Source organism: Perca fluviatilis, chromosome 9 (assembly GCF_010015445.1).
Source record: "Perca fluviatilis chromosome 9, GENO_Pfluv_1.0, whole genome shotgun sequence".
In the NCBI taxonomy this organism is placed as follows: domain Eukaryota; kingdom Metazoa; phylum Chordata; class Actinopteri; order Perciformes; family Percidae; genus Perca; species Perca fluviatilis.
In genome coordinates this window covers 38,170,195-38,189,676 of record NC_053120.1, presented here as the reverse complement: position 1 = coordinate 38,189,676, position 19,482 = coordinate 38,170,195, and the positions used below count along the sequence as shown (strand labels likewise).

At 44.0% G+C, this 19,482-nt stretch overlaps 2 protein-coding genes across 3 annotated transcripts in view; both read right to left on the bottom strand.

Annotated features, from left to right (window-relative positions):
- Nucleotides 1-990: 990 nt before the first annotated feature.
- Nucleotides 991-10,646, bottom strand: LOC120564983 (GTP-binding protein REM 2-like). Its single transcript, XM_039810259.1, has 6 exons — nucleotides 10,109-10,646; nucleotides 9,926-9,983; nucleotides 7,187-7,502; nucleotides 6,719-6,792; nucleotides 3,421-3,598; nucleotides 991-1,680 (listed from the first exon to the last, which is right to left on the bottom strand). Exons 2-6 carry the CDS (start codon nucleotides 9,974-9,976, stop codon nucleotides 1,391-1,393), a joined length of 909 nt encoding a protein of 302 aa, XP_039666193.1. The 5' UTR covers nucleotides 9,977-9,983; nucleotides 10,109-10,646; the 3' UTR covers nucleotides 991-1,390.
- Nucleotides 10,647-11,313: 667 nt separating this feature from the next.
- nrl (neural retina leucine zipper) overlaps nucleotides 11,314-19,482 on the bottom strand; it is a 9,903-nt gene continuing 1,734 nt past the window's right edge. Inside the window, exons 2-5 of one of the 2 annotated variants that reach the window (XM_039812287.1) lie at nucleotides 17,369-18,225; nucleotides 16,582-16,869; nucleotides 14,663-14,878; nucleotides 11,314-13,069 (exon numbers count right to left, since the gene is read on the bottom strand). In XM_039812287.1, coding sequence (XP_039668221.1) covers nucleotides 12,908-13,069; nucleotides 14,663-14,878; nucleotides 16,582-16,869; nucleotides 17,369-17,986 — 1,284 coding nt within the window. In that variant the 5' untranslated portion in view covers nucleotides 17,987-18,225 and the 3' untranslated portion in view covers nucleotides 11,314-12,907. The remainder of the gene's footprint in view (nucleotides 13,070-14,662; nucleotides 14,879-16,581; nucleotides 16,870-17,368; nucleotides 18,226-19,482) is intronic. The other variant, XM_039812288.1, reaches the window with a different exon arrangement.

The window sequence follows — 19,482 nt, the reverse complement described above, 5'->3', positions numbered from 1 at the left end:
ACAAGTCAAAATGTCTATCGTGAAAAATGTTTCTTTCTGCACTCCAATTTAAAAATGTCAAGATGACGCTTAGGCAATAGTTAAACAAAAGTTGTGACAGGAGCTTATGAACTAGGATGAAGAGCTGCTACCCCCAGTTCATAAATAGCTCTTTAATTCCTCATCTCAACCAAATTCATGTGTTTTTTCATCTGCTCAGTTGTGGGACCTCAACTCAGCCACAGGAGGGAGCCTGCATCTCATGTCTCAATCCACCATCTCAACCTTTCAATCTGTTCCAGTAGTTTGCAGCCAAGGGAATGAGTCAGAATATCATGCCACCATTTTATTTTTTTTTACTTTTACTGTAGTACAGCTCTTCCTTTGATAACAAATGATGGGTTTAATGACCTATGGTGTGCTAAATCTTTGTTCACGTGTGGGTGGAAGTGGGAGGATGGAAGTGCTGAGGAGAGTGATACAGATGAGTGTAGTGGAGCTGATATCTGACAGAATCCTCAGCACTTTAATTTGGAGTTGGATTTTAAGTTAAAAAATACTATTAGTCAGCTTTCCCATCTCTAAATCTATATGCAGCATAAAGATTAGAGGTTGAGCCACCGCACTGAAATGGACATAATGTGTAAGTCTCAGTGATTCCAGGTCTCCTTGACAACCGTCACATGGCAACAATCACTCTGTATACAATGCTGTGTTCCCTCTTGCACGCAGAGCTCTGTGAGTCCACTTTATATCTCTTTTAGTCCCTTCTCTCCTTGCTGGCATTTGACTATTTTACTACGTACCATCCCCATGGATACAACAACAGCTGAGATTTAACGAACACAACATGAATCAGCAAAATCTAACCCACGGAGTTCTGAATTTGTGTGTTCATGACTTTGTCCAAGGCTTGTTAAATTTATGCTTTCCTCTTCATTGTAATAATAATAATATGATAATGATGAGAAGGCTAGTGTAATAAGAGAACCAACAGAGACATACATGCAGTGACTCTCAAGACTCAAAAAAGCTATTTATTTAGCTCTCAAACCTGTGTGGCAGTTAAACATCACTACTACAGTTTATTTACACGTGTTCTACAACAGTATTTTTTATCTTCTTCTCTTTTTGGTTTGGTCTTGTGAACCAAATTTCTATATCATCCTATGGATAAACTAACATCATCATTAAAATTGTTGTCATTCTCCCTATTTCCCTCTGCTGGACGCACACGATGATCCCTCATACCGTTGTCCCGCCGTCACTCTGGCACCTTCGCACCTCCTCCGTTACTCCCATAGCCCTCTCTCTTGTCCACCGCTTGTTCCCTCTCTTTGTTGGTATTCTACATCACCTTCCAGCTACCTCTGTTAACCATCTAAGCATCCAGCTCCCCGCGGCAAACCGGTCACAGCGCCCCCAGGTCGTGACACGAGCGGGACTTCTGCCTCATGAACTTGCTCACTTCTCGCTCTCGCGGGTACCGGGGCACTAGGCCGGACAAGAAACGTTTGGCACGGGAGGTGATGCTCTCCCGTTGGCTGCCGCTCATGTCCTCCGCACTGGTCCCCGGGGGCCAGGGGGACTGGCCCCTGGTTAGCCGCACCGCGCATTCCAGCAGCTCCTGAGTACGGTGATCCAGAGAGGCAGAGATCTCCAGATACAGACAGTTGAAGAGAGCGGCGCTGGACATGGCCTCTGAGGGAAGAGAACGGGAGGACAGGGGAGAAGATGAATAAAAGGCAGCCGTCACAGCTTTTAAGATTACATTTAGGGTGACAGCGACCAGTGTTAAAGTGCTCATGTTATGCTCGTTTTCAGGTTCATAATTGTATTTAGAGATTGTACCAGAATAGGTTTACATGGTTTAATTTTCACAAAAACTGCAGCTCCTCTTTTCACTCTGTGTGTTGAGCTCTCTGTTTTAGCTACAGAGTGAGACATCACACTTCTATTCCATCTTTGTTGGGAGTCGCACATGCGCAGTAAGTACAGCTAGCTAGTCAGTAGCAGAGTATGAGGGCATGCCCTGACAGTACCTAGGTAAGGACTACTAGCCAGTCAGAAGCAGAGTATGAGGGCATGCCCTGACAGTACCTAGGTAAGGACTACTAGCCAGTCAGAAGCAGAGTATGAGGGCGTGCCATGCTAGCAGCTAGGCGAGCATTATAACGTGTGTTACAAAGTGACCACGTTGGTCTCTGAAGTAAAGGCTGGACTACAATAGAGCTGTTTGGAGCAGTTGGTGAACAGTGTTTTCTGTTGGAGATGGTAAGTCCCTTTGGGGGGGACTTTGGGCTTTTTCACTTTGTATAATGTGCACAAAAAAGATATATAACACAATAAAGGAAAGGGGAAAAGCCAAAAAAGCATAATATGAGCACTTTAAGTGCAGCAAAGTTAGAGATTCACTGAATCTTTGTAGTTACTTTGTATGCGTCATCACAAAACGCCATGTGTTACCTCTCCTATTATCACCATGACACAGAGTCTAACACTGATTACACAAACCATGATGTAATCAACAAGCCACAAAGGGGTGAAAAACGTAGTTTTAAATTTCTGGGTTATTTCTCAATTTTAGTGGGTGGACAAAATAACAGAAACGACTTTTAATATAGCAGAAACGAAGTCACTCATTGTAAATTTCATTTAATTTAAACACATAAACGACGCATAGAACTTTTTTTTTTTATGTTTGGCATTGGGCATTTTTACTTTTATCGGATAGTTGATAGAGTTCGCCAGGAAACAAGGGGAGAGCCAACGGTGAAGATGAACGCAAAAACGGAGGGAAACCATAAGACAGGTGAGGGAAAGGGTAATGTTAAGGAAAAGTTCAGGAGCAGCACAACTCATTTTACATACGTGAAGAAGTTTCGGGTAGTCTCGCATTGCCAGACCTTCCTCCACAGTGCTGCGGAGAAGGGTCGGGCTAGTCCACACAGCAGGATTGGAGGAAAACATGTTCTGGTTTATTGTTATTTCTTTAAACCAATCACAATCGTCTTGGGTGGGGCTAAGCTCCGGACGGAGCCACGGTGCCGCTACAAAATAGCCTCTGGAAGGAACTTGTTTTGGTGGAACATGTGTACGTACAAAGGTTGTTTTAGTCGTGCAACAGAAAACTCTGATTGGACGGATAGTCTAGGTAGCTGTCTGGATTTACCCTGCAGAGATCTGAGGAGCAGTTAACTTAGCGCCGCCCAAGACGATTGTGACTGGTTTAAATAAATGCCAATTAACCACAGCATGTTTTTCGCCCAACCCTCCTCCACAGCGCTGTGGAGGAAGGTCTGGCAAAGCGAGACTACTTTGACACTGACCTGAATGACACCTGGGTACCGCTGTCTTAACTTACATAGCATAGAGTTCATAAGCTGGAAATTCCAAAACGGGTAGTATGGTAAAGATTAAAATACGAAAGGTGCACCATACCTTGAGAGGTGACCTCACGCGTGCGAACGAGGTCACTCTTGTTGCCGACGAGGATGATGGGAGTTTGGGGCTGAGTCTCTCTCAGGAGAAGTCGGAGTTGAGCAGTGCGGTGGAAACTCCGCCTGTCAGTGACTGAGAACACCAGCACACACACCTCGCACTGCAGAGCCGACAGGTCCTGAGGAACAGAAGGAGGCAGACACACGGTATGTTTCAACACTGTAGTCGCCATTTAAATATACTATAAGGAAACTGACGGATAAGTCAGTGTATCTCTATGGTATGATATTTGCACTCAAACTGAGTTAGCGCAAACAGAAAGCAATCAAATGGGAGAGCATCATCACACACGAGAACCAACCAGAATCATTGAGAGTGACACTCGAGTCCAAACTTTTATTTCAAATTGACTTGTGAAACACTCTACTTTCCATCGCTCGCATAAATATTGCTGTGAAAGCCTCATGTGCAGAATAATAATGGAAGTGCTGCCTGGAGAAACAGCAGACAATTGAGTGCTCTATCTAAAATCCCCAGTGGTTTAGGGGGACATTACTACTGTGGATAGCACCGACTGCAGAACACCTCTAATTCTTTCTGACAAAAAATAAAATAGCCATGAGTGAATCCTTCATACTGTGTAGACTAAACCTCAGCCTGTCTTTAGTTGGAGCTGCCATGGTCCATTGACTTTTCATTTAATTTGGATAAAGTCCAGAATTGAGCACAGAGCAAAGGCACCTTTTGCACTCTAAGGGCCCTATTTTAACGATCTAAGCGCACGGCGTGAAGCGCCTGGCGCAGGTGCGTTAAGGGTGTGTCCAAATCCACTTTTGCTATTATGATGGCGGATTTGCACCGTAATTTTTTATTTGTAATCTTCTGCATGTGTGTGTGCTGCTGTGCTTCCCTGTGTGTGTAACAAGCATAGTGTGCGCACGCTGTGCATAAGCCTAGGAGCATTTTACTAATTTGCTGTTAAAAAAACAATGAAATTCTGCGCTATTGACTTTAGACCAGGTTTTTGTTAGTCAATGGCGCAATCACTATCCGCTGCCTCAAGATAGCAATACACCCAGAATGCACCTGAACACACCTCCCTGTAAGACCAGCACACCCAGAATGCAACTGAACACACCTCCCTGTAAGACCATGGGCGTGCAGATGGGTGCAGGTGCATTTGCTATTTAAACGACGCCGGCCCTGGACGGGAAATTGAACACTGCGTCGGTCTTAAACTAGCAGAAACACTTGGCGTCAGGCTTTGCGCTTTGACCGAGCCTTGACATTATATCCAGGGGATAATGTTAGTGAATTTGAATAAAATACACTTTGCTTATCGTGTGCAAAAGCACCGCACGAAACACAAACATGGTAGGGTAATTTCTAAATCAAGTACAACTTTATTTGTCCCCAGAGGTGCAATTGGTTGTGCAGCAGTGACAACAGGAATAACTCAAGATCAATCAAATACAACATATAATAATAAAAAGTAGTAAAAGCCGTATTTACCAAGTGTGGTTAGGTGGTCAAGCTGATATTACCGTTTTCTATTTGAGTTCAGCAGTGAGATGGCTGAGGGTATGAAGGAGTGGTTATATCTGTAGGTTTTGACTAGTGGGTATTTGAAGCGGGAGCCAGAAGGTGCAGTGGGTGGTTGCTGTCAGACAGGATGGTCAACTGTATCAGACTTTTCTGTTGAGTACCTGTGATATTGCTACAGACCTTGATCACCTTTGTTAAAGATGCAGATGGCAGCATTGCCACAACGGACCGAATGGCTTTGCTCGCATCTTTCTCCGCCGACATTACGGAACTACAACTCAAACTAGCGCACGACCTCAACGTCATCGTTCTCAGCCACTCCCTCTGTTGGCCCGGAGAAATCCACGCATATACCGCAAACCCAGACGTAGTACTGAAGGAAAATGAAAGTTGAGTGGAAGTACGTAGGAGGGCGGAGCTAGGCTAAGACTATCTGTCCAATCTGAGTTTTCTGTTGCATGACTAAAACAACTTTTGAAGGTACACCAAAACAAGTTCCTTCCTGAGGCTATTTTGCAGCGGCACTGTGGCTCTGTCCACCGGTGAGATTAAAATCCCTACATCATGAAGTTTGCAGATGATATGGTTATTATAGTTAGTATACAGTTAGTCTAACTTTGCCAGACCTTCCTCCACAGCGCTGCGGAGGAGTACATTTTCAATCTCACTGCGGCAGTCGTTAGTGTACAGGATGTACAGGAGAGGAGAGAGGACACAGTCCTGAAATCACATGCGGTCCCCTCGTAATACTAGTCCTGTGCAAATAAGCCTTAAGTAAAGATGCGGACGCAACACTATAATTATAGTATGACAATTACTTATAAGGTGGTTACAGTGTCTCTCACAACAAATATAGCTCATTATCCACAGAGTAACACATACGAATCCCCACATCAAAAAAGACAGATTGTGTCACGAGTGTGTTTTTCTCACACATCCACCTAAATCAAAAAAACATTAATGCAGTCATTTGGCACATCTGCTCTGTGGGCAGCTCACACACACTCCCTCTCTCACACACACATCCACACACAGATGCCTCTGAACTGCACTCGAGGGAAAAGAGGAAAAGGTTTGCAAAACAACCTGATAATGAGCTTTCCTCAACCCAACGCAGCAGATTTATTGTCCTGTTTTTGCCACGGCGTTCCTCTGAGCTTGACATCAATTTTCTCCTATAGTGACCTCAAGTACAATACACAATCCAGTGTGCTCCAGATATACACTATGGACTCATCTAAAATATGCTGCATACGCAGTAAGCATCTATTTATGTATTGTAGTTTCTTTCATTTTCTTTTTGTTTACCCTTTTGGTGTTTTACCTCGTCCAATCGACAATATATGTTCCCTTTAATCTCATTTCTTATGCTATATGTTCAAATGTATGTATGAGGGGATGGATGCTGTTGATTTTTCCTCACTTGGCTAGAAATCCAGGTGCTAATTTCCCAGCTTATCGCCTGATAAAGCACACACATTATCATATGCAGCACTTTAGTGTAGCTTCAAATAAAGAAAATAAATTTAGGCTGTAGGAAAAGTAAGTTAAGAATCCAAACTGAAACGGTACATTTTGAGCGCCTTCGGAAAAATAATTTCAAGGATTCGCCAGTCCTCTGGCCCTCTGACAAGATGTATAAATGCCAAAAAGTAACTTAGCACACTGTATACAGCTGCAGAGAGGGCTCAGCGGCCTAATGAGGGAGCAGAGAGCAGGGAGTGTGTGGACGGGGAAGTGTTGTTTGGCTCACCTGTCTCCAGTTGTCATAGATAATGATGGTGCTCTCCTCGTCATCCACGGTGACTATGCGCACGTAACCCTCCCCTAAGCACAGGGAGAGCAGCGGTTAGGTCTCACATGGGACATGGGTGCTGTGATTTATTTACCTGCTGCTCACTGTGAAAGCACTCTAGCACTCACTGCATTATACTGCTCTGTAGGGCTGAACGATTTATCGTTTTGAAATTGAACAAGATAAATGCTGGAATAATGTTACCGTACATTTCGCAGATTGTTTACAGAATTTTTTTTTTATTTTCAGTTGATTTTTCTTTAATTTTATTTAACATGATCATAGAAGGTGCAATATGTAGCTAAAAAAAAAATCGCAAATTGAATCTTAATCGCAATATCTGGCAGAGAAATTTTATTTTTTTTCCACCCAAATCGTTCAGCCTTACTGCTCTGCATTAGTCCAGTCAAACCCACAGCTTTGTACCTTCGGAATCCACAGACGCAGTCCTGTCCATGTCCCCAGCAAGGGCGATGGCCAGAGAAGACTTCCCCACGCCGTTCTGCCCCAGCAGGGCGATCCTGTAGGGCCCATCAGGTCTGCCCTCCACAGCCACAGTCACAGTGTCCTCCAAGGCTGGGCTGAAGCTGATTGGTGAAGCAGAAGGTCCAGCTGCACCTGACGTCCAATCGCAGTCATCGTGGACAGCTTCTTCTCGTCTGAGCTGGTGCTTTATAGGCAGAGGAGTGCTTCCTCTGCGAACGGTCGGGGACCAGGTGCTGGGCAGAGTCATTCTGTCACACTGGAGGAGAGAGGGACATGGAGGGACACTCTCTTCATTGTATAACATGTAAAGCTAGTCTGTGTTCACATATGGTGTTTCTAATATAATACTAAAAAAGCCAGCACAAACGCAAAGCCTTTGCATGATGTTGTGATACTCCAGCTATTTAGTATTTAGCACCTTTAAAAATCAGGGCGCTTGCAGCAGAGGCAATGATATCCTGTCTTTTCGTTGCTGGTATAAAGCTTCAAAAACACTGGATCCTACAATTCCCATAGTACAACTCCATAGTGTCTTTGCCCGCTGTCCCTGCTTCTTAAATCCTACCATCTTTTAAACTTCACGCCCCCTAGTTTTTTTCTCCTATAACAGAGGCTTTATGTGCCCAATCCAAAATAACTACTCTGATGACTTCATCAGGGTAATTTCCTAATTCAGAGATCTTCAACAGCAGGTCCGGGACCCCTAGGGGGTCCTCAGAGTCACTGCAGGGGGCCTCCAAATTATTGTTTATTTTTGAAAGTTTTTTCAAAAACTAAAATGTCTTAACATGAATTCAACATATTATTAGGAAATATAAATCCCCACTGATGATAGACTTACTGGCCTATATGGTAGTCACTAAGATAGCCATTCACAGTGAAACATCAAAAGATGATTTATAAAATCATGCCAAAAATTATTTTATTAGCTTAGTATTCTATGCAAAAAAAGGTATGTATAAAGGCTTTAGGCTGCCCTATACATTATTGTAGGCCCAGTTTAATATGCAACTTCGTTTTATACAATATGTAGTAGAGGGTTCCTGCTCCGTCTCTCTAAGTTAAGGGGTCCTTCGCTTAAAAAAACGTTGAAGACCTCTGTCCTAATTACATTGACAAAGCTCCTCCACAGATACAGAAAACAATGCAACTTTTTTTTTATATGCTGAGTAGTCTCGCATAGCCAGACCTATCTCCACTGTGCTGGAGTAAGGTCTGGTTACACCTGTTTATCATTCTGGGATAGGGGATAATAACACTCTGGCTTGTTTGCATTTTTTTTTAAACCAATCACAATCGTCTTGGGTGGCGCTAAGGCCCGGATACAGAGGTGCCCTTAAAATAGATAGCGGAGATAGCATAAGTAGAGGAGAATGCCTGACATCCGATGCATGAGAGATTGCTGGATGTCTTTATCCCAGCATTGTCCGTCCGGTAGTAAGATTACAGGCTGAGTAGCATTCCTCATGACGAAACTGACCTTGGTGTATATCAGTTGAGTGCCTCATTTAAAAAAATTAATAAAAATTGTGCCCGATTTATTGGCCACTTGGGGGCATCAACAAGCTGTAAACACAACGCTGACGTTTTGGGCAAACTTGTTAGCAAACAGTTAACTAATTACACACATAACACACATATGGAGCAACATTAGCATTCATTTGGACTCATGTCTGTGTAAATCCAACATGTGCTCTCCTTTTAGCTCAGTTTTGGTGTCCACTAACTCTTGAGGGAAATCCTATTAGCTGCTAAATGGTCCGCTTTTGTCCGCCGTATGGTAGCTTACAGTGGGGTTTTACAGCTGCTTTTCTAAAAAGCGCTGCGTAGCCTATCTGCATCCGAAAACAATGCTTTGAGACGGGTGAGAGCGAACCCAAAAAGTAAAGTATTGGGTCAAAACCAAATACAGCTAAAAAGCTGCATACTGCTGAGGGGAACAACAGAGTCAGGTGATAGCCTACTTCTGTGTGGGTTTATCACTAACACCTTTCACATTAAACATCATCATTTAATCCATTGTTATTATAAAAAAAAAATATGGACTAAAGCCCGTTTTAATGAAGTTTAAATGAGCAAAAATCTATTCAATTAACCAAAAGTTGGATTTAGTGATTAAAACGAGAAACTGACTCAAATGCAGGACACCCCTCCCTGCACCAGCACCACCACTTTGGCTACCTAAAACACACACGCACGCACGCACGCACACACACACACACACACGCACACACACAGTGCGTTTCACTATCTTTGTGGGGACCCGTCATTGACATAATGCATTCCCTAGCCCCTTACCCTAACCTTAACCATCACAACTAAATGCCTAACCTTAACCCTTACCCTCACCCTAACCATAACCTAATTCTATCCCTAATCCTAAAACCAAGTCTAAACCCTCAAACAGCCCTTTAAACTTTTGGGGTCCAGCATTTTGGCCCCACAAAGCTGTCTGGACCCCACAAGTAGCCTATACTGGACTCCCGGCTTTTGGAGCCCACGAGTTAAACCAGTTAAACAAGAACACACATGCGCGCACACGCACGCGCGCGCGCACACGCACGCACACACTATATGTAATAATTTTGCCCCAAAACCGGATTGGCTAATTGAACACTGGATATTAGAGCTGTCAGCCCCGAGCTCGCGCAGCCCGGTGCATCTTACCCATGGTCTTACCTTGGCCGCCTCCTCGTCGTGGAGCCTGTCTTCGGGCACATCTGTCGGCATCTGCAAACTGAAATCAAAACGAGCGACAGTAAGGACTCCCCCCCCCACAACGCACAGCAACACACCCAACTCCTCACCCCAGCCCCACTCATTTAAGAACCCCAGCCCGAACAGCACGATATGATCTCTCACCTGTCACGCGGCTCTCTCGGCAACCAAAAAGTAAGCACGGTCTCTTTCTCTCTCTTTCTTGTCTCTCTCGCGCGCTCTCTATCTTTCTCTCTCTCTCTCTCTTGCACTCTCTCCCTCTATTGAAATCTGTTTCTACCTCTCTCTACTAGCTATATCACTCTCTCCTCAGGTTAGGGCCCAGGTCCAGTTCTGCAGTCAGCACCGTCATTCATCACCGCTCTCTCTCTCTCTCTCTCTCTCTCTCTCTCTCTCTCTCTCTCTCTCTCTCTCTCTCTCTCTCTCTCTCTCTCTCTCTCTCTCTCTCCAAACTGACAATGACTCACTGACTTGACAAGTATGCTTCTCCAGGTTTGGATTTTCTGCAGAGGAGAGATTGAAACTAGCAACTAGCGAGTGTTAGCTCAGCAGTAAAGGTAAAGCAGTTGTGACGGAAGGCAGGCAGGCAGGTAGAAAGACAGACAGGCAGGCAGACAGGCAGGGAGCAGTACTGTGGAAAGATGCTCAGTGTCACGAAGCTCTTATTGACCTCTTGAAGAAGGATGCGATATGAAAAGTGGCCACTAGTGGGCAGCCCAACACAGGTCTTCTCCTCACTAATTGGCTGTGTGTGTGTGTGTGTGTGTGTGTGTGTGGGGGTATTGATTTGAAATAGGTCATGTTTGGTAGACAGAGGCGTGACAAGCAACCTACCTACCTACCTGCAGGTCTATACGTCTGTCTATTCTGTTGAGGACACACATGACCTTTTCAGTGGCTCATTTACATTTTATGAAATCAAGTCATTTCTAGTCCCTGGTCCAAGGAGCGTGTTTGGACATGTTTTCTGTCAAAATGTGAGTGTGGCCATGAGCTGCGGTGCGTCCCTCCCACACAAAGCCACAATAGACTCCGGCAGTGAGCAGCCAGGGCGCTATTATAGCCCTAATCCGGCTCCTATTATACAGGCCAGAGAGAGAGCGAGAGACACAGAGAGGGAGGTAGAGCTGAAGATGAGGTCATCCCAAACAGTGCACACCCAGGGTCACTGCCTCACTATAGAGGGACAAAGATAAAGAGAGGGATGGAGCAGGGCATGGGGGCTGCAGGGCAAGCTGCAGAGAAAAGGCCTGCGGAAGACTGAAAGTGGCAGATGCCCAGATACGTGAATGGAAAAGAGATAAGGTTAAAACCTGTATGGAAGGTGGACAATAACACAGCATGACAGGGACGGTAAAGTACTTTGTTTATTTCATGTGCATATGAAACCACACTACAACAGGAGCAAGAAACCATGATAATGGCCATCGTATTTGTAATAATGTTAATTCTAATCACAAATGGGTAAAATAATGAACTGTAGGAAAGTAAAAATACACGCTAATGGAATAAAACCAGTAAAGTAAAATAATTAGAATCAGTACATAAATAAACAATAAATACTGAATAAATAAGTGAATAAATAAACAATTTATTGAACCTACACCCAAACAAAATAAATAGCTCTAATGCATGAACCCTGGCAAAGATTCCATGGGACAGTTAAGAAGGTGTCTCTGCGAAGAGATTTTTTTTAATTTATTTTTAATCCCTGCACCGTTAATTTTCTGTTGCATCCGTAGCCCACAGTACCCGAGTCCACAGTGACCAGCTCTGTGGTGCTGCATGTTGCATAAATATGGTGACCGTCCCTGTAACAGAGGTGTTCAATTTGCCCAAAAATAGCCTCTCTTGTCTGGAGAACTGGACACAACCACACAAATCATGCCACACTCTTTTTGCCTGCTGCGATGGGTTGTTTCCTCTCTTTCACCATATGCGGTCGCTTTAGTTCAGCACACTACCAGCTCTCTGTATGTAAAAAAAAAAAAATACATTTTTGAGAGCAAACGGCAAGTCTTTCCTGTCACTGTTAATGGCTAAAAGTCGCCATTTCTAACTAGCAAAAGGTAGATTTCTTTGGTAAAACACAAGAGCAATATCCCCACTATTCATATAGCACAATCACTGGAAGGTCCCCATGAAAGGTATCCTTGTACATTCTTTAATCTAGGATTCTTATCTTACAAAGAATAACAAGTCTTGGTGAGCTTAAACACTTTGGTAGGCAACTGTGAAATGTTAGCTGGCAAATACAACTGCATGCCGTGGATACTTTATCCAAGCCCATACCACTCCACATCCAGCACCACTGCACTACTCAGACCTCTGCAGCTTTAGCAGCGTATTATAAAAAAAACACACACACAACTACAGTTTGATCCTCACACTCATTTGGAGAGTACATTGCAGCTATATAATATTGCATAGATAATATGTTCAGCAGTGTCAGGGACTATGGATACGTTTTAATGCAAGATAAAGCTTTTCCGATCCATTTTTCATAGTCTTATTTTTCCGCTGGTGCACTCTCAGACAGTTTTTTGTGCAACTATCATTCACAGTGAAGTAAGAGCAGTCCACAAAGCAGCCTAGAGCTGAGAGTCTAACCCTATGAATTAGCAGTCAATTCCCCTTTAATCACTCAAGAGTGGATTTCACAGTTGTATCGCCCCAGAACTGCCTGCCAATGTCTCTCGTTCACTTTCACTCACAAACACACACACGCACCACACACACACACACACACACGCCGCACCACACACACACACACACACACACACACACACACACACACACACACACACACACACACACACACACACACACACACACACAACCTTGTTTTCTTCTCCAAGTCTGATTACTCATCATTGATTGATTGCTCCACATTGGCTGGTTTCTCATTCCTGTTTTCTTTCTTCCTCTCCCTGTGGGTTCAACTCAGAGGAAGTAGTCAGGGGGCGGGGAAGGTGGGTTGCTGGTGCGGGTCGGTGGGGCGTCGCCGCCGATGCCATGGTTCGTACTGAGGAGCTTCTCGTAGCGAGCCTTGTAGGCGTCTCTCTCCCTCAGCACTCGAGTCAGCTCACACTGTAGCTGATCCAACTGAGGAGGAGAAAACAGCTTTTGCTGAGCCACAGTGCAAAGCTGTCCACTTATTATTCATGCCATAAAGTGCCAGATATGTAAGGGAATTTAGGATTGTCTGAATTTCCAAATCAAAGATGAGATTCGGGATTAAGTTTGGGGTCCGAAAAGCTTGGATGAAATATCAAGCTTGTCAGTGGGAATCATAAACGCGAGACTGTCCTTCCCCCGAAAAACGGCCACATAAGTTGTTTGTTGAAGCTACAGGGGGCATGATATTGCCTTGTGTTGTCAGGGCCTAGACTGGCTTGGGTAATTTAAGATCCTGTATTGATGCAAACAGGTGTTGTTGCAAACAGTTTTTAACTGTGCTCGGTTTATGTTGTTTATGGGACTTTATATGACTTATTATTTATTGTAAATGAACGCTGTAAGGATGCGGAAAATAAACGACGCAAAATGCAAACTATTGGAAAGGACTGGATATCGTTTTGTCTGATGGTTGGTGTGGTGCATGGGTCAAACAAAACACAGGCCTTTCACCCAGGAGAGCGGGGGTTGGTGTCCTGTTTCAAAATAAAAGTAAATGGTGAGTTGTTTTAACTTAATGGAACAAACGGAGCTACGTCATGTTCCGCGTCACGTGGGTAATCGGAAGTAAGTTAAAGTGGCCATATTATGCTCATTTCAGGTTCATAATTGTATTTTGAGGTTCTATACCAGAATAGGTTTACATGGTTTAATTTTCAAAAAACACCATATTTTAGTTGCACTGCACATTGCTGCAGCTCCTCTTTTCACCCTGTGTGTTCAGGTCTCTGTTTTAGCTACAGAGTGAGGCATCGCACTTCTGTCCCATCTTTGTTGGGAGGCGCACATGCGCAGTAGCTAGATAAGATCACATCAGCTAGCTGTTTGTTTCTACAACTTCAGTCAGTACAAGGCAGGATTAGCCGGGAGACTTCTTATAAACGAGGGCGCACTTCCAACTTTGCATGGAATACCTGCAGAACAGGGACATGGAAGTAGTTATTTTGTAGATTATGGTAAACTAGTGTGTGTTGTAGCAGTGTTTTGCCATTCAGAATGAGCTAGCATGCTAGCGCTAGCAGAAACCCATGTCTCACTCAAAACAGCATGGATGTTTTTTTTTCCCAAGTTTGTATGTTTCCAGATTGGTCTGTTTTGCGGCAAGAAATTTGCGCGGTATTGTGTGTGTCTTTGGCTTGGAAACATAGTCTTTATCCGGCAACACTGCTCGTAGTACAAATCCTACATTTCCCATGAACGCTTTGTCGTGACGTGTCATACAACCGCGAGCTACATGCATAGATACATAGATATTACAAGATACGCTGAAACGGAGAAGACAAAGAGAACGGAGCCAAGCAAATCAGAGGAGCTGAAAAGTAACTAAATAAAGTTAGTTAGGAAAAAAACAAACGTGGCTAGTGGAAAATCTGATTGGCTGGTAACTTTAAAAATCTACTAGCCATGTGGGCTGGTGATAAAACAAGTTAATTTAAAGCCCTGGTCGTATTAGAGGGTAGGAATAAAAGACTGATATCGTCATATGATTTGGAGGACCAAAGCATGTGCGTGTAGGCCTACCTGTTGTGTGAGCACATGTTTCTCTGACTCCAGAGCGTGGCGATGCTGTAGGCGCTTGTAGCGGCAGGACTGGGCATAGCCGCGGTTCTTGAGCGTGCGGCGTTTCTGCTTCAAGCGCACCACCTCATCCTTACTCACTCCCCGCAGGTGTCGGTTCAGCTCCCGCACTGACAGGCTCACCAGCTGCTCATCAGAGAAGCGGTCATTCACCCCGCACTGCCGAGCAGATGGAGGGAACACACAGAGATGCTGGAGTTTAATGTTGATTGGCAATTTGCTGGAAATGATTGATGAGTTAGATGAGTGTGAAGTGGATTTAACCATAAATATATGAGATGACTCATGTCATGTCTCATGTGATATGACTGGTGGACATGTGTTATACTGTGTGTGTGTGTGTGTGTGTGTTGTGTGTGTGTGTGTGTGTGTGTGTGTGTGTGTGTGTGTCTGTCTGAGAACATTTCGGCACCACGTGTCCATAATCTGTCATGTAATCTGACTAAGTGTGGGCGACAGTTATCAGGATTAGGCACAGCAATAATAGCCGATATTATCATAAGCTCACACTGTGCTCCACATAGAGATCCACCCAGACATCTTGATCAACCAGAACACAGATGACAACGTTTATTTAGCTACCTAATTAAAATCACATTCAGCATTTAAGCCTTTTTTCCTTAAAGCACCGTTGGTCATTTAAAGTGTTAGCTCTTGTGTTATTAATCATTATTTTAATTGGTTTAAAGATTAGAAAATGGCTTGTGGAAATGTTTGAAGCTTGTTATAAAAATGTCTATGAAAGACCTATGTGTAAGATCCAAAATAAAAAAAGACACAATAACCCCCTTTTTAGCATTTATAAGCAGGACATAAACATTTAATAAAACACTATAATGCAGTCGTAAGCAGATATAAGTTTATTAATGTATTTGTTGACAACTTTAACTCCTGTCGGCACCAATAAGTGGGGGCAAGAACAATATAGTAAAACACAGTTAATAATATACACTAAGTGCTGACAAATTCCGCACATTAATAAACACCTAAAATATGTCCTTTTATATGATTACAGCTACATTATAGTGTGTTATAAACCATGTATTAACAGTTTATATAGTGCTTATGAATGCTCAATGGGGGTTGGGGGTATAATGCAATGTCTTTTCATGGGAAATCAAGACTTTGCGCCCTCAAAGACAAAGATTTGGCGTCACTTATTGTTGCCATGCAGAGAGCGAACCCTAAAGTAATGCTTCAGATAGACTGAGACATTAATAACCATATTATAATGTCCTAATCCTAATCCTTCATTGCACAATCCCGCTCTCCTTCCGCTCAGCCCTCTAACCCTAACTGTCACTGTTCAATTCTTTCACCTCAAAAATCTCCCATGTTGTACTAGAAACCTACCTTTTTAGTCACGCCTTCTAATAATCAACTTCTTTATTCCTTTTCTTTATCTACTAATGGTCTATTTATTATTATTATCATTATTATATATCTTTTTTACATAAAGTTTTTTGTAAGTTTAATAATTTGTATTAGTTGTTTTTATTGTACTTATTTATCCATATGTATTTTATGGATTGTTTTTAACAATCTACAGGGTTATGTAGTTATTAGCCCTTTTATTTATTTATATATTTAAGTATCTTTTGGTTTTTAAGTGTCATGCCTCTGGTGTTCCCTCACTTATGATGGTGTTTCCTCAGCTTGGTTCCTGTTTTTAGTGAATTCATTTTTCTTCAATTTAGGGATGGGTGGATGAATGGGGCTGGGGGTATTGTATGAAGCACTTTGTGCCACATTTATGTGTATGAAAAGTGCTGTTTAAATAAAGATTGATTGATTGATGAATGCTTCCCGTCTAGCATCCATCTATCTCAACTAATCCACATCGATGAGTCTGAAGTGTGTACCTGACTCATCTGCGGGTGGTGATGATGGTGATGGCTGCCATGCATGGGGTGGTGCGGGTGGTGCTGATGATGGTGATGCTGGTGGTGATGAAGGCGGCCCTGGGGACTGAGGGGTTGTGGGTAGGGAGCTGAGGAAGCGGCGGCGTTGGGGAGCGAGGAAGGGGCCGATGAGAGGAAGACGAGCGGGCGATGGCACATGTCTGTCCCTTTGGGGCAGGAGATGTCAGCTCCGCTGTCGCTGCTGGAGTCTCCCAGGTTGCTGCTCGAACTCTGAGAAAGACCTGGAAACTGAAGGCGGGGAGGGGGGTGGAGAAGATATAAGTTAACTCTTTTGTGACAACATTCTGTATAAGAAAGAAGAATCATAAAGTAGAAATGAGTGTTGATGACTGTGATTGTTACCAGGCCCGTATCCAGGATTTTAGCAATACTGAGGTCCACATTATTATATTTTTTTCCTGCTCTAAATGCGTGCATTTTAAGAGAAGTTTGGAGAGCAACTATGGTAAGACAGTAGCATCAGATGACTAGTTGAAACTATATATCCAAAAACCACTGCCTGGACCAAAGATCGTATAGTTACGACAAGATAATCCACTTCACCGCCTACTCAGTCACCCACAACCCACAGGCAATGACGGTGATGATGATCAGACAGAGGAACAAGTCGTATCTTGGCATTTTTTATTTGAGGCAGTTATATCACTTTATTTTTCTATTGGAGAAAATATAATACCGAGGTCCAGACCTCGGTGTCCTAAATGGTAGATACGGCCATGATTGTTACCTGTGAGTTGACAGCTGCAGCAGCTGAGTTCAATAAAGCCTCCACAGCATCCTCACAGCCCGGAAAGCCATTGGTGGGCCCCTTCTCTCTGTCCCCTCTCTCTGGCACTCCTCCCAGGGCTCCCAGCAAAGTGGCTGGCCCTGTCACCTCCCCTCCAAACTGTTGCTGCAGCGCTGCCAGCCAGATGAGGTCCTCCAGCGAGGCCGGGGTGGGACCCTGAGGCCCGCCGTGGGACGGGCTGCCTTCCACGTTCCCCTGAGAGCCGGAGCTGATGCCGGAGGTGAAGCTGTTGGAGATGGAGAGAGGGAAGGAGATGGAGGAGGATGACGAAGAGAGGGAGGAAGAGCCCGAAGGCGGTGGGTGGGCGTCGCTGAGCGTCGGCGAGGGCGGCAGGGAGTTGTAAGGGCTGGAGCTCAAACTGGAGTCCTGGGGAGGGTGGCTGGTGTACGGAGAGCTGGAGGGGTCTTGGGGGAGGCCAGATTTGGGATACACACATGGTGGAGCGAGCGGAGGAGTGTCAGATTTCACCTCAAACTTGAGGAGGTCAAAGTCGTTTAGGTACTCCATGGCTAGAGGGCTGGGGGGGAGAGGGGGCATGGGGAGGGAGGGAGAGGACATGGCGTCTGCTACTGCTGCTGCTGCTGCTGCTGCTGCCGGGAGCTTCAACAGGGTGGTTCCGTGTGTCAGGATTGTTGGAAAGTCCACTCCTCTGCCTCAGTGCAGCTCATAGACAGCAGCAGCGTTGGTGTCAGGAAGTAGACTGCTGGGCGAGTCTCCTCTGTGAGAAACTTTACGTCCCGTTGTCCTTGTCTCTGTTTCTTTTGTCCTGAAGGAAAGATGGTATAAAAAGAAAGGGTCTGGGAAACAGGGGCAAGAGATAGGAATGGCGTTACACATTTTTCAGGTATAAATCCATTAAGAAGACTAAAAACTAAAGCCTTTTTGGTACCACTTACTAATTATGCATCCTTTATAAAGGGTTTATAAGCTGCAACTAATTGACTTAGAGTAGTACACCAATCTAGCATAAGATTGTGGGACTCTCCATGGACAGTTAAAAACAATCCCAGCATCAGAACCAGAGATATCATCTCCTTGCTCTTGACCGAAACCAGTGAAGGATATTAGAAGTCTCTTTTCCGGTGATGGCTGAGCGTTACTGAGCAGCCTCCAACTGAGCTTGAAGACGTAGATGTGACGTGAGCAACCTGTCTAAAAGTGTGAAGTCTTCTGGTAGCTGTGCCGAGAGACATCTCAATCATTCCCAATCTTGCAGAGAGGTAGAGCGTAGGTATATGTGAGGAGATAACATAGGCACAGGCTAATTATTGCTAACTAAAATGCTAGTTAACATTAGTAATTAAACTTAAACAGCTAATGTAAGTCCAAACTGCCTGCGAGCTTTTCCTGTACTATATGGTAATTCCTCTACTATGCGACAGTAAGTCGCTTGGTTATGACACAATCGTTTTACAAAAGCGTCTGCTACGGAGCCATAACGTGAGGTACAAGGTAATGGAGCCTTTTATACATTGTCATGTTTCTTTAGAAATAAACAAATAAAGTCTTTAAACGCTTCAGATGTCAAAGTGACATCAAAATGAATGGCAGTCAATGGAATAACGGCAGGTGAGTGCTTGTTAGCATCAAAATGTGGCCATAGGAGCTATGCGTTATGCAGAGAGGCTTACGCCTTTGGTGTTATGCTATGTTAGTAGCAGTTAATTCAGCCGCTAGCCTCAAGCAGGCTACAGAGGTCTGGCAAGCTCCCTTCTTTCTAAGTCCACCCCCCTCACATTTTTTTTCATTTTCATAGTCTTTAGCACCAACCAATGCTGACTGACTTTCATGAGACTTCATGCCCCTCCCTGGAGACACGAAAGGCTTTAAACAACTTTTTTTCCACATATACAGAGGCACTTCCTAACACCTGTAAACAGACTTTGTTGTGTGCAATTGGTGGAGTTCCCCTTTAATCATTCACTAATGCTTTACAGATAAGTTATAAGCCATTAATAAGAATAGCTTTCTGGTTGCCAGATTGTGGACAATCCTCCCTCAGCATTATACATTATAATTTTGACTGATTCTTATAATTTAATCAGAAACCACCC

What these genes read in the sequence shown, in the direction of transcription:
- LOC120564983 (XM_039810259.1), bottom strand. Translation starts at nt 9,976, where the DNA reads ATGCCGACAGATGTGCCCGAAGACAGGCTCCACGACGAGGAGGCGGCC. An exon ending in TGCGTCTGTGGATTCCGAAG is followed by an intron (nt 6,793 to 7,186) that starts GTACAAAGCTGT and finishes CCCTGTGCTTAG; the next exon opens with GGGAGGGTTACGTGCGCATA. An exon ending in GCGTGAGGTCACCTCTCAAG is followed by an intron (nt 1,681 to 3,420) that starts GTATGGTGCACC and finishes CTCTTCCCTCAG; the next exon opens with AGGCCATGTCCAGCGCCGCT.